Below are 13,690 nucleotides of genomic sequence, written 5' to 3'. Positions count from 1 at the left end.
CCAAGGGATGGCCAGATGACAGTTCTTTCTCTACAATCATAATTCATTAGCCACTTTCAACCTGGTGTCCCTATTTTTGGGGATTTCAACATTTAAATTATAATTGTTTTCTTCCAAAACAGCGAGAATAGTGATCAACAAGTTTACAAATGTGAGAAATTGTGATAAATAGGGCTCTGGTGAAACGCATTGACCATCTGGTCAATGCGTTTCAATTAGAAAACATATTTTCCGCCTGGAGCGGGGAAAAAACCCTACAGTATACTGCCCAAAGGACACTGTTAAACACATGCTACACACATCCCCTCTCCTCTACAGTACAGCACATTCCCTGGCCCTGCTCTGTTTCGGCAGTCTCATTCAGAGGGTGCCAGTACTGCAGAAGAGAGATAGGTGACAAACAAACATTTCAGCTCGGTTCCGATAAACAGCGTTTAAATAAACAAAGTTTGAACTTCTGAAATCTGTGTGTTTTTCTTTTTTTCTTTTTTGTAAATGTCACGCTACAAACACAGCCGCTTCCAAGCCGGCTAGATGTAATGGGTGCAGGTAGGTTGTGTAGTGTGTGTAATGGTCCTTTTAGTGGGAGTGGAGTGAGAACAACTAGATTCATTAACATTAACGGAAGAAAATCTGCATCCGTGCGCTTGCGCGCCTAGTGGGTTTCAAGCATAAGACACTCTTTTGCCACCCTCTATTTTTTTTTCTGAAATGATGCCTCTGATTAGAAATGAGGGTTGTATTATCTATTGAGTTTGTGTTGCTTGTGTTTCAGCTGGGATGCTGTGAGATAAGCACAGCATGTCTGAAGATGTACTTTGAAGGCCAACCACCGGCTAATCAATTCTTGTGTCGAGCCTACCTCTGTGAGGGCCAGCTGACGATGTCCCAGTCAACCACTGGGAGTGTGGTAAGCACAGTCAATTGGACACCTCTCCAACAGGAGTTGTGTGTCTACAGTTTTCTACGACATGAGCGGGAAACTTTACACACAAACACAAAAACTCCCAGTGGGCCTACAGTACTCTTGAATGGTACAGTAGGTTGTTCAATCAACATCTTTTTTCCCTGGATTCCTTGGATCATGACGCAACCTGTGTTACATTTGTACAACCTTAAGTGGTTTATGATAGCAGAGATGTGTAGGTCCTTTGCCTGAAAATATTACATAAGTAGGTAAAATAATCTCTGAGTAAAATAGTGAAATGTGAAAAACTTTACAATTGTGCAGGCTCTCTACTACTACAGACGAAAACTCACTCAAATAGACCACAGAAGTTTGACGTCACTTCCGGTAGATGGCCTTATTTGGTTCACATAAAAAAGAAAATGTGTTGATATCCCATTGGGGAATCTAATAGTTCGCCCCATATAAGAACTGTGTTCCAAAAATAAACAAACCACCCTGGTGATTTTACTCATATGGCTATGAAGCATCGACTAAAGATTACCCAAAGAGTAACACAGCAAACGCTAGAAACAAGTCAAACAAAACCCAACGACTACATTTCCCTTGAACGTGGCTAGTACTGTAGTGAACAGTGATTTCAAACCCGGAAGTGTCCCGGAAGTGTACTTAATTAATTCGATTTTCTCCAGAAACAGGCTATATCAAATATGAATGAATATCATATATATTATCGTCGCTGTCCGGCAGAAACCTTGTATCTCCAAGTTTCAAATTTGTATGTTTTTTCGCAAAGTAAAGCCTTGCTTCATCAGACAAGGCTGTCGCACAAAGGTAGTGAAAACAGCAGATCTACAAGCACACAACGCCTCGCGGTGCGAGGCGTTGTTGGACATACAACGAAGAGTTTTGAACATACAAGGTTTCCACCCGACAACGACAATATATATATATACATCTGGGGTCATGTGATCAAGATGCTTGAGTTAATTTTTTTAGATCCCATTCAAAGTGGCTATGATCACAGTTTGCGGGCACTGGCTAGGCATTAGGCAACCCAGCCTGTGGGAGACCTCTGTTCTGAAGTGTACACTTTTCTAGTTGTGTTTGTATTTTTGTTCTTATGTGTTTTTTGTCGTTGAACAGACTGTGAAACTGAATATCCCTCTGGGACAATAAAGGCTGATTATTATTATGATCTCAGACACAGCTGGAACGATTGGGGTCAACCTTTGCGTGCAATAGTCCCAGTAGACCAATTTTCTTCAATTTGGCCTTATGGTGGTGTTTTATCAGAGCCACCTTATATTTTGGCCTATACAACCAATGTTTGGTTGTACAATGAATCAATCTTTCCCCCCTGGATTCCTTGGTTCATGATGTGACACCACATAGACAGTAGGCTATGCCCATTTCCACTTTTTCCATTTCCTTCATTTTCTTCAAAACACACTTGTTGCTACTACAGCGCTCCTACAGTACTACTCATGTGATAAACATGTATCAGTCAGATGCTTCATCCTTTCCGATTGGCTTTTTATTGCCAGCAAAATTTGCACAAGGGACCATGCATAAAGTGAATGGCAAATCGTCTCTTTCTGTACAGTTTTTTTTTTTCTTCCTCCTAGTATAATCATAATACCTGATTATCATGTTTTAGGGGCGAAACAAATCATGGCACCCCATCTTTAAAATAAACTGAACATTTTGGAAATATTTTCAAATAGTTTTCTTTTTTCATTTAAAATTCTTACTGTACCAAAACCGAACCGAAACCATGAGCCAAAAACCGAGGTTCGAACCAAACCGTGGGCTGATGTTGCACCCCTAGTTAGCTGCAGAAACTTGATTTCTGACAATGACCGTCAAACCTGTTTTTGATACCCCCCCATTAATCTGTCCTCATGGTCATGTATTTACTATTCTCTCATGTTAAAGGATTATCTTCAATAAATTATTAAATGGCAGCACAGATTGAATGGTAGACTGTACTTGTTTGATGATTTGTTCTTTCCTTTCCCCATCTCAGGAGGATTTTGAAAAGGCTGCACTGTGTTTCCTGAAGGCGATTGAGATATCAAAGGACAAGCCAAGGTATGCAATTCGGCAGAAGTTAGCTTGGAATTGCTTTCCCCTCAAAGTGGCAGGGAAGTTGAATAATTTATCTGTGTATCGTCTTTCACATTGTCTGTCAGGACTCTGGAGGAGCACTAATATTTCAACATACCACTAAGTGAAAGGGATTATAAAAGAGAAAAGGGCTGGAAGGAGGAGAAGGATGTCATGTTCATGGCTCTTCCACTTCAGTGATAATGCACAAGATATTTTGGGACATTAAAGACTGATTTGCTGAGAGTGGAGTTTCATTTCAACAATGCTTTCTCTTCCCGCCAACCACCTCATGAACGCTCCACTGATAGTAAAATACATACTTTAACAATGCCATGCTCCTACGTAAATTATATGAACTAGCCCTTACCCGTTCAAAGATATGAGCTCCGAAATGATGTGCAGTGTGTGGGTTATGGGATGTGCACTGTGCACACAGTATATGAGGGATGGAAAGTAACTTTAACTGGTGCTTGCATGATAATATGTAGGGGCATCAATGTAAGAAATACCCGTTTCGTTTAATGGCTACAGAGATACTGTGTACCGATCTGCATGATTTTTGGACAAAATCTGTAACAGGGCAAGACAAACGACCCCCCGCCTGCACACACACACACACACACACACACACACACACACACACACACACACACACACACACACACAGAGCTGGTTAAACATGTTGCCTCATGCTAGATGCAGAATAGATATGCCTCAAGCTAGATGCAGAATAGATATAGATACACCATAAAAATGCTAATATACAGCATATGATTTGTGAAAGTGACAAACGGGCTTCACAGTTATGTCAGGTGTGTTCATATGCTAATGGTGATGCGATTTCAGATCAATTGCTCCAGCCACTGAGGAGAAACGCTGTGACAGACACTCACTCAGACAGACAGACACTCAGACAGACAGACATTTGGAAAATTATATGTTTGATATGAATGAACGAATGAATTTTATGCCCAGCCAGCATAAATTAAAACAAGCCATTGTGAAAAGAAATAAATTACTAATGCATCTTTCAGCCTTCAGACCATCATTGAGTAGGAAAGAAGTAAATCACTGACAGAAGCTTACTATGTATTATTGAAATGTTTATCCATCCATCCATCCATCTTCAACCGATTATCCGGAATCTGGCAACTTCCTCCACTCCCTCAGGGAGTATTCCGAGGCGTTCCCAAGCCAGTTTGGAGTGCCACGGGGTGTCCGCCCAGTGGGATGTGCATCGAGGAGTCAGACCCTCCTAGGAAGGCGCTCGGGGGGCATCTGTACTAGATGCCCGAACCACCTAGGCTGACTCCTTTCCAAGTGTAGGAGCAGCGGTTCTACTCCAACCCTAACCCTAACCCTCTCTCGGGTAACTGAACTTCTCACCCTATCTCTCAGAGAGATACCAGCCACCCGTCTGAGGAAACCCATTTCGGCCGCTTGCACCCGCGACCTTATACTTTCGGTCATGACCCACACTTCATGACCATAGGTGAGAGTAGGAACGAAGATTGCTCGGTAGACAGAGAGCTTTGCCTTCCAGCTCAACTCTTTTTTTCTTCACAACAGTGCGATTTAGCGACTGCAAAACAGCTCCTGCTGCTCCGATTCTCCGGCTGATCTCCTTCTCCGTCTTTCCCTTTCTCTCATTCGTAAACTCCTTCACCTGGAGTAAAGCCTCATTCCCTACTTGGACTGCACAATCCATCAGTTTCCTGCTGAGAACCATGGCCTCAGATTTAGAGATGCTGATCCTCATTCCAGTCGCTGTACACACTGCTGCGAACCGATACAGAAATGTCTATATAGGCCTACTAATTAAACAATCTTTTCTTTTCTTCTATTCCAGGCTTTGGAGATTTAAATAGTTGAACAATCTCATGGGATGAAATGGGGAACACAAAGATGTAATAAGAACCATCAAACATAATCTTGTGTCTTGAGACAAAGGCTCTGAATGCTTCACCTAATGAACCCATAATATGTCTCTGAGATGCTGAGTGAATGCTCCCAATTAGGCTAACAGCAAAGGGAATACATATCTATCTAACACATGTAGTCCAGACTAATGCACAGCACACTCTCTGGTGAATAAATTAGCAATATGCAAACAGGCTGCCCTCCCTCCACCGCTTTTTTCTTTCTTTCTTCCTCTCAAACTGGCTAGAATATATAGATTCTATAAATATTTTATTTCTCATATGGAAATGTGCTATGCAGCGGATTGATTCCCCTGTGGCTCATTGAGTTGTGGTTAATAGATTTGCAATGCTCATTTGCAACTCAGACAGGTTTGAGGTTTCCATCCAAAGTTGACACTTGGGATAAATTGGTTGGGTTAATTGAGATGCAATCTGGCGTCAAGGATAAGTTCGGTCGCTCTTTTGCGGAAGTCTGTAATCGAGAGACTAATTGAGATGTACCAAGACATTGGGTAGCTCATATATATGATATGCAGCCATATCAATAATTGGATGGACTCCTTTCACTGCTATTGTTATCTAGTTGTTTGCTTTCTTACCAGTCAAGTCACAGCTCACGCTACAACTAAATAATATCATGAGACAGAAACAGACCAGGAAATGATAAAGTGAAACTAGCGAAGAGAGATTGTTGTATCATAGTTGTTAATGTATGCATGTAAAAGCTTCATCTTCTTACCTGCACTGCTGCAAACATATTGTATCAATTGATACAGATAGCTAATGTTCTTGTTTACAGGGATTCCATGCTGTAATTAGACTCATGTCTTGTTCCATTATGTTTACTTGTTTATGTATTTATTTTTACCAGATATAATTTTGTGGTCTTCAACGCCTCAGTGCTTTACTTCAAGGCAGCGCGGCCTCTCCTCCATCCGGGTCTACGTGCACACCTTGTGCCCTCCCTCACACAGGTGGTCAGAGCCCTGGAAGAGGTAGCAGAGCAAGACCTCGACTGGAGGGCTCAGCTCATGATGCAAGTGCTGCCTGTCTTTCACTCACTACCAATCAATCACCTCGCATCAGCGTCAAGTGCACAGTACAATCCTAAAGGGCTGTCCATACTGTCTCCGTCCACCAAACTTTTCGACTTTCGGACGTGCAGCTTTCTCTATTTCGGGGTAATGCTTTTTTTTGTAAAGTGACGTCATTTTGTTGTTGAACCGTATGGAAGCAAAGTCTGTTATTTCAATTTAATTTTCGCATTCGCCATTTCATTTGAATTTTGTCATATACTGTACAGTATTTGCTTCCATAGAACGGGACCTTTCCGCCGAAAGGTTTGGTGGTCGGAGACAGTATAGACAGCCTTTAGTGTTAAAGGGATATTTCACTTTCATAAAAAAAAGTTTGGTCATTTTATCGTCTACTCAGGCTTTTGGGAACACCCGGGACAGTTTTTAAGTTGATTTATTCAGTATTTACTAGACCTTGCCCGGGAGGGTGTGCACAGTATATGAGGGATTGAATGAAAGAGTCTCAGAAGTTATGTTGGAGAACCCAGACGTATCAGTGAGGTCAGTCACTCATCTGCAAATTTGGGCACTGTTTCAGCATGCGGCTGTTACCATGGCGGTGACGCATGCGCAGTATACAGGCCGCGGTATCAGTGATGTCATTTATTTGGGCACTGTTTAGTATCAGTGATGTCAGCATGCGGGTTCCGGACAGACAGACAGACAGACAGACAGACAGACAGACAGACAGACAGACAGACAGACAGACAGACAGACATTTGTTCGATTAATAGTTTAGATATATTTGAAATACATTTTATCAGCCCTTCTTATACAAAACCCTTGTAAATTCAAACTCCATTTTAAACATGATAAAACCTGTCCTTGGTTGTTGGTGTTGTTGTTGTTGTTGTTGTTGTTTTTACAAGTCTCAGTCACATGACATTCTGCTCTTCCACGTTCCTTCCATCTCTTTGCAGACTCTTGGTTGAGTGCCTTGTGGACTCTGGGAACACGAAGGATGCTTGCAGTTTTGCCAAAGTTACAGAAGATTTCATCAAGTTGAATCATCTCCTTCATCTGTATCCCAAAATATTTACCCTTCTGGTAAACATCCTCCATTTTTTGTTCCATGTTCTGTAGATCTAGATTTTTGTGGGTGACTCATTTACAACATCACTCTTCTCTCTCTCTAGGTTCAACACAAGCTGTTTGAAAATGACCGCCATGAAATTAACCAGCAGTGTACCGTTATTTACAAAATACAGCAACTTAAAGAGTAAGTGACCTTTTTTGTTATTGTAATTTGTTTTGAATGCATTAATGTTTTCTTTCTTTTTTTTTTGCTGTGAGATTGCTTATTTTTTAATATTCTTTTGTCAGAAAGCATTATTTCCACACACTATAATGATGAAGGCCTGTCTTATTTATCCTCAACAGACATAAACTGTTTTTAAAAACAATCAAACTTTGAAAAAGCATTTTGTGAAATTGTTCGTGGCACAATTGTTCTAAAATTGTTGCTGTTTGTGGTTTGTTAATGCATCCCTCCTAATCCGGATACCAATTGAGTTAACAAGGTCACAAATGCCGCTCCATAATGAGCATTAAGGCACACACAAATGCTTTCTGAAACCCATGAAAATGTATTTTTCACAGCTTGCCATGCCCTGCGAGGTGATAGGATTAACGGTGGTGTGTTATTGTTTTCTCTGCTCCTAAAGCTTTTGCTCTCTAAAGCCAACTCGGGCCCACTGGGACTACCGGACTTGGGTCATTGGGGCGGTCATACTGCCTGGGCAGTTACATTATGAGTTAAGCGTGGCTTATGGTGGTTAACCCATTTAAAACGGGTACACATTATTGTGTATCATTATTTTATGCTTTAGCTATTGAAAAACAGCAGATATACAAGCTCACTGCACAGCACCGAGTGCCGTGCTGCGAGCTTGTAGATCTGCTATTTTTGAAAAATTGTGAAAATTAGAATTTTGACCCGATTCTATAAGTGTCTTTTGAATCCTTCTAAGGTTTTTTGAAAAACCTATGTTTCTATGTCAGCAATCTGGCCAGCCATCGTCAAAGAAAAGGTCCTTTTCACTTCAACTGGAGCTCAGTTAGTCTGTTCTTGAGAGACTACTATGTCAGTGGTTCTCAAACCTTTTCATGTGAAGGACCCCCAAAATGATATTTATTTGGCCACGGATCCCCATCTCAAAATATTTAGTTCCTGGGACCACCCAGAAGCAAAATTTGAGTTACAAACGTTCGCTTTGAAAATACATATATTCAAAGATTTGCACACATTTTCACGACTTTTTCCAAAAATAGCAGATCTACACGCTCGAGCTTGTATATCTGCCTATTTTTCACTGGTTAAAGCATTCAATCATTCTAGGCCTAAATGGGTTTTAAAAGAGGTGGACAAAACCCGCACCCCTGCCCCCCGCCCCTCTCTGCGGGCGTGTGCTGGACGTGTCAGAGCGCCTTATGGCTCACGAGCTCAAGCTGTAGGCATAGCATGACTCACTTCGACCCCACCATCATCAGCATTACGTAGGCCATTATGCCTGCCTGGGGTTTATTCAGTGATTAATGCTTTTGTATGGGTGCGCGTACTGTACTGTATGTGTGTGCGCGTTAGCGCACTCGTGCATAAACACATGTTGGCGTTTCTACCCGATGTCAACAGCAACACGGACGAAAGCAACAAGGATAAGCTGAAGAAGAAGGAGGAGGAGGACACTGCAGCCAAGCTCAAAGAAATATTTGATCTCCTGGTGGAATGCACAGCAGGCCCTGCTCCCCCTCAGAGCACCCCCATCCCTCCAGTGGACAGGTGACCCCCTGCTTTCCCATCACATGTCCTCTCCAACAGTAAAGCCACGATTCCCCTCCTTCCTCCCAGTCTGATCTCTACCATCGCACCCTGAACTCCAACTATAATAAATCCCCATATGGCTATCCCATGGGATTACTGTATGGCAGCATGGTACAGTAGTGATGTGGGTTGCATAAACCCTATTTTATCTTGGGTTTGCAGAGTGGCCTTGCTGTTAGAGCTGTCTCTGCTGTCCTTGCAGCTGAGGCATCCGGAGACGGCTGCTGACTGTTTGAAAGAGCTGAAGTCTGCAGAGGACGCCGTGAGTGACCGATAATCACACAGGACCCACTGTGTTAGCATGTATTTAAGCCTGCGTGCACCGTCACATATGATGAATTTATGCAAATGAATACACACAATTTGACGCCCACGCTCCGTGGGGGAGCACATGACAAGAGATGCGATAAAACAGCTGAGTGTTCCCACGAGGGCTTGCCACTTTTCTCCATTAATCTCCGCCATTTAAAACAGATTTGGTTGAAATGGGCACATTTACATGCTTCTTGTCTGCTGACGGATCTTAACCACTTAAGCCCGTTCTATACTTTGTCGTACACCGGTGTCGTGCGGTGAAAATAGCTCACGACGTGTCTTGAAATAATCTTTCCTATAATGACATGCCCAAAATAGGGATGCCAGGGTGAATGTAGTTTTAATCACAACGCCCCTTTCATGCATATCGTCACTGTCGGGCAGAAACCTTGTATCTCCAAGTTCCAAATTTGTAGGTTTTTCGTAAAGTAAAGCCCTGCTTCATCATACAAGAGTGTCGCACAAATCTAGTGAAAATAGCAGATCTGCAAGCACACAACGCCCCACGGTGCAAGGCGTGTGTGCTTGTAGATCGGCTATTTTCATTGTTTAAATCTTTTTTTAAATGATAAATACAAAACAATACGGTTTTGGACATACAAGGTTTCCACCTGACAACAACAATGGGCTACTGTAGATGAAAAGTGCACTGTGATAATTCCTTGGACCCAGCCTCCTGAAATCACAACGAGAACTTGTCTTTGCAGACTGCTGGCCAGCGCATAATGATGGAGTGTGTCCAGTGTGAACTCTGTCTTCTGAGTAAAGAGGGGAAGATGAATGACTACTCCAAAGCCTGTGTGGAGGTGCTCCATCATGACATGTCCATGTGTTTGTCTCCAAAGCATGTTAATGAATGCCCTGAACTCTTTTTTTAAAATCTCATCTAATTAAAATGTAGAATGCTGGCAAGCTAATTGGCCAACGATACATTCCACTAGTGCTAAAAATACCTATCATACTTGATTGATTACCATGGTAAATCTCTTGTTAACTGCAGAACTTGTTAATTGTCTCCACCAGCCGAAGGCATGGGGGAGAGTATGTTTTCCCTTCCGCCCGTCTGTGCGTCCGTCCGTCCGTGTGTGCGTCCGTCCGTCCGTCCGTCCGTCCGTTACCAGCTAATCTCCGGCGCCGTTGGCCCGGTCGCTGCCAAACTGTGCACACACACTCCCTGGATACCAATTCAGAACCTCTGCCCCACATTTTTCAGATGGGCCTGTTCTAGCGCCACCAGGAGGCCGTTTTTTTCAAAACTAACTATTGCCCGTACTCAAAAATCACGCAAATCGGTAGACATTGTCTCTACAGTCATGTGATCGACATGGATCTGTCCGATTTTCCATATTCCATCCTGATTGGCTAAAACTGGCTTCCAAAGTTAGCAGGATTGGTCATTTTTGAATAAAATGCCTGAAATCATGAACGCAGTATGCGATTTTGGTAAAATTGTGCATGCACATTCCCAATAGGCACAGGAATAAATGCCACTTAAATGTTTTCAAATCGGCCTCATGGTGGTGCTATAACAGGCCGATTCGTGTTTTTATCTATAACTCCACTGATCAGTGTACAACTTTGTATGTGCACTCCCTAGAGGCCAAGGAAAAACCTTTGCCCTGCTTTTTTCATATCTGCCTTTTATACGACTTATGTAAAACACATTTTTTCCTATTATTCCTTGAGATTTTATCCAAAAATCATGCAAATCAGTACACAGTATCTCTATAGTCATGTGATCAAGACAGATCTGTCCGATATTTCATATTCCATCCTAATTGGCTAACATTGGCTTCCAAAGTTTGCAGGATTGGTCCATTTTGAACAAAATCACTTAAATAATGAACGCAGCTTGTGATTACAGAGAAATTCTGCACGTACATTCCCACTAGGTCAAGGAACAAATGCCACCCTTTTCACATTGGCCTGTTATAGCGCCACCAGCAGGTTGACTTTTTCCAAACACATTTTTGGAACAAAATGCCTCAAGTCATGCAGGGTCACATTGCTATTAAAGGCCAAAGAAGACATGGCACCCTTTTCACATTTACCGCCACCAGGACCAACCTTACCTGGTGGAGACCTGTGCTCGGAAGAGCACTGCTTCTAGTTTGTAATGTACACTAGCTTGAATATTGTGTGTGTGTGTGTGTGTGTGTGTGTGTGTGTGTGGGAGGAAAACACACGCATGCACGCATGCACAGACACACACACACACACACACACACACACACACACACACACACACACACACACACACACACACACACACACACACACACACACACAATTGTATCAAATCAATATCATGGAACAATCTCTGCTTGGTCTTGTACAGTATCCCCTAAGCGTTGCAAAACTCATTGCTACTGGAGAGATATCGCCTAGCCTGTCTGTCTGTCTGTATTTGTCATTGGAAGGAGCGCTTGAAGGAGATACGCAAACTGGATCAGTGTCTACAGAGCGCGGAGAGAGAGGGCGACCCTGGCTCTATGCAGGCAGTGTGTGCCTCCCAGTGGAGGGCCTGCCTGCCCCTCCTGCAGCCCAACTTACGGAGGAACATCAAGGCCGAGCTCCTCAGAGTGGCCCAAGTGCTGGAGAACACGCAGAGGTGACAGTGATGCAATGATGGTTGTGAGTAGCCTCGTAAACCAGTCTCTTCCTAGTGAGCAAATAGAATATCACTCCAGCAGGAGGAGGTTTACGAGGCTAGGTTGTGAGTGCCATTGTGCATGCACTTGTGCATCTACCCGTGTAACCCCAGGGCTCCACTGGCTGCGTCGCGTTGCTCTGCGTCTTGACGGCGTCATTGACGCAGACACGTTGCCGTCCGACTTGCTCCACTGAACGTGAATGTGTTGATATTTCAATCAAAGATCATAGGATATTCGCATTATCAACTGTAGTGTTATATATGCCTAATTATAATAATTTATGCTGTGTAAAGTGCCGGAAAAAAATAGCAGATATACAAGCTCACAACATGTCGAGTGCATGAATCTGTCATCATGCTGTTGTGACTGTGTCTGAGCTTGTAGATTGGCTATTTTCGGTACACCAGTCCAGCGCAGCCACGATAATGTATAGCCTAAAATCAGACTCAGTCACTCACTGCTGGCCTGTTTTTAGGAGGAAGAATTGAGAAAGTTGTTGCCTGTTGTGAACTTGTGATTAGCCTATATCAAGTGGGAAGACCACTGTAATTACATAAAAAAATATGCGAGGAATTTTGGGACATCTAGTCACCCTTGTGAATGACGTGAATGGATATCCAACAGCAGAAAGGCATGTACGGTATATATACATTTAATATGCAATGCAATTACATTTAATCATAATTTATACATGACTGGACGTTGTGGACGCCGTCAAAAAATTGAACCGGGGCAATTTTTTAGTTTGGACGCCGGCACCGGAGCGTCCGACGTTGACGTTACCGTCGGCAGTGGAGCTCCCTTCATTGATTAAAACGGGAGCGTTCCCAACGTTGACGTTGACGCGACGCTCGACGCGCTCGGTGGAGCCGGGGGGTAAGGGAGATTAGTTTTTTCTGTCAGTGATGTGCATGTACTATTAAAATGTGTTAAATGTATGCTTCTGGCTTGTATTCATTTAGTTTTTTTCCAGTTTGCGTTTCATTTTCATATTGTATGTGTGTGTGTCTGTCTGTCTGTCTGTCTGTCTGTCTGTCTGTCTGTCTGTCTGTCTGTCTGTCTGTCTGCTGTGTATGTGTGTGTGTGTGCCTGCATGCATGCGTGCCTGCATGCGTATGTGCATTCTTTCCACAGTATGTTGCTGGACACCCGCTGTCAGGTTCACTCTGAGCTGGCAGTGATTGAGGAGGAGGAGGAGGGACGGTTTGATGCGGCGTGGTCGCACCTTCACAAAGCCTTGCTATTGGATGACGGGACGTGGCGAGAACATCTTTCCACAGCAGTCCACCTCCTGCAGCTCAGGGGGAGCCTCTACCAGGCCACTTCCAGGACTGAGGACAAGGCAGCCATGCTTCTGCAACAGGTTCTCTGTCACACAAGCACAATCATTGTATTGCATATATACAGTAAATGCACAATGGTGTTGTAAATGAACCATTTGCCAGTAAGTAATGTGTGTTCAGATATGAAGAATTTGACGGCTGGTGAATTGCTTTCACAAATGAAAACATGAAAATTCTCACTTTTTAGGTACACTTGTCCAACGGCTCCTTAACGCTGAATCAGCCAATCACAAGGCAGCAACTCTGTACATTGATAGTCCAAAGGATTGGGCCGCTCAACTCAAACAACTTAGATCAATGCAGGTTGCAGATTCTTAACCCTTTCAGTGCCCAGAATCACCACTAGAGGGCGCCCAATGGCCATAGAATCCACCATAGACATACGCTGTATATGCACAAGCCGTGCGCAGCCATGACGCGCCTGAACACTTTCCTTTGTGCATGAACAGGAACAGGATGAAGTTAGCTTGAAGTTAGCTATTGGCTACCAAGCATTTTAGAAGCCCTATTTTCGGCGATTTAGCCGTGATTAAACCTTGC

General features: G+C 43.2%; 1 protein-coding gene across 1 annotated transcript in view; it reads left to right on the top strand.

Moving 5' to 3' along the window:
• Positions 1-13,690, top strand: part of cfap46 (cilia and flagella associated protein 46) — a gene marked incomplete at both ends in the record, with an annotated part of 97,491 nt that overhangs the window by 5,549 nt on the left and 78,252 nt on the right. Inside the window, 9 exons of the mRNA XM_080740602.1 lie at positions 776-910; positions 2,937-3,001; positions 5,813-5,981; positions 7,154-7,236; positions 8,650-8,796; positions 9,001-9,100; positions 9,861-9,959; positions 11,574-11,764; positions 12,942-13,170. Coding sequence (XP_080596728.1) covers positions 776-910; positions 2,937-3,001; positions 5,813-5,981; positions 7,154-7,236; positions 8,650-8,796; positions 9,001-9,100; positions 9,861-9,959; positions 11,574-11,764; positions 12,942-13,170 — 1,218 coding nt within the window. The remainder of the gene's footprint in view (positions 1-775; positions 911-2,936; positions 3,002-5,812; positions 5,982-7,153; positions 7,237-8,649; positions 8,797-9,000; positions 9,101-9,860; positions 9,960-11,573; positions 11,765-12,941; positions 13,171-13,690) is intronic.

Source organism: Nannobrachium achirus (assembly GCF_963921795.1).
Source record: "Nannobrachium achirus genome assembly, chromosome: 13".
NCBI classification, from domain to species: domain Eukaryota; kingdom Metazoa; phylum Chordata; class Actinopteri; order Myctophiformes; family Myctophidae; genus Nannobrachium; species Nannobrachium achirus.
This window is presented reverse-complemented; position numbering and strand designations above follow the sequence as displayed.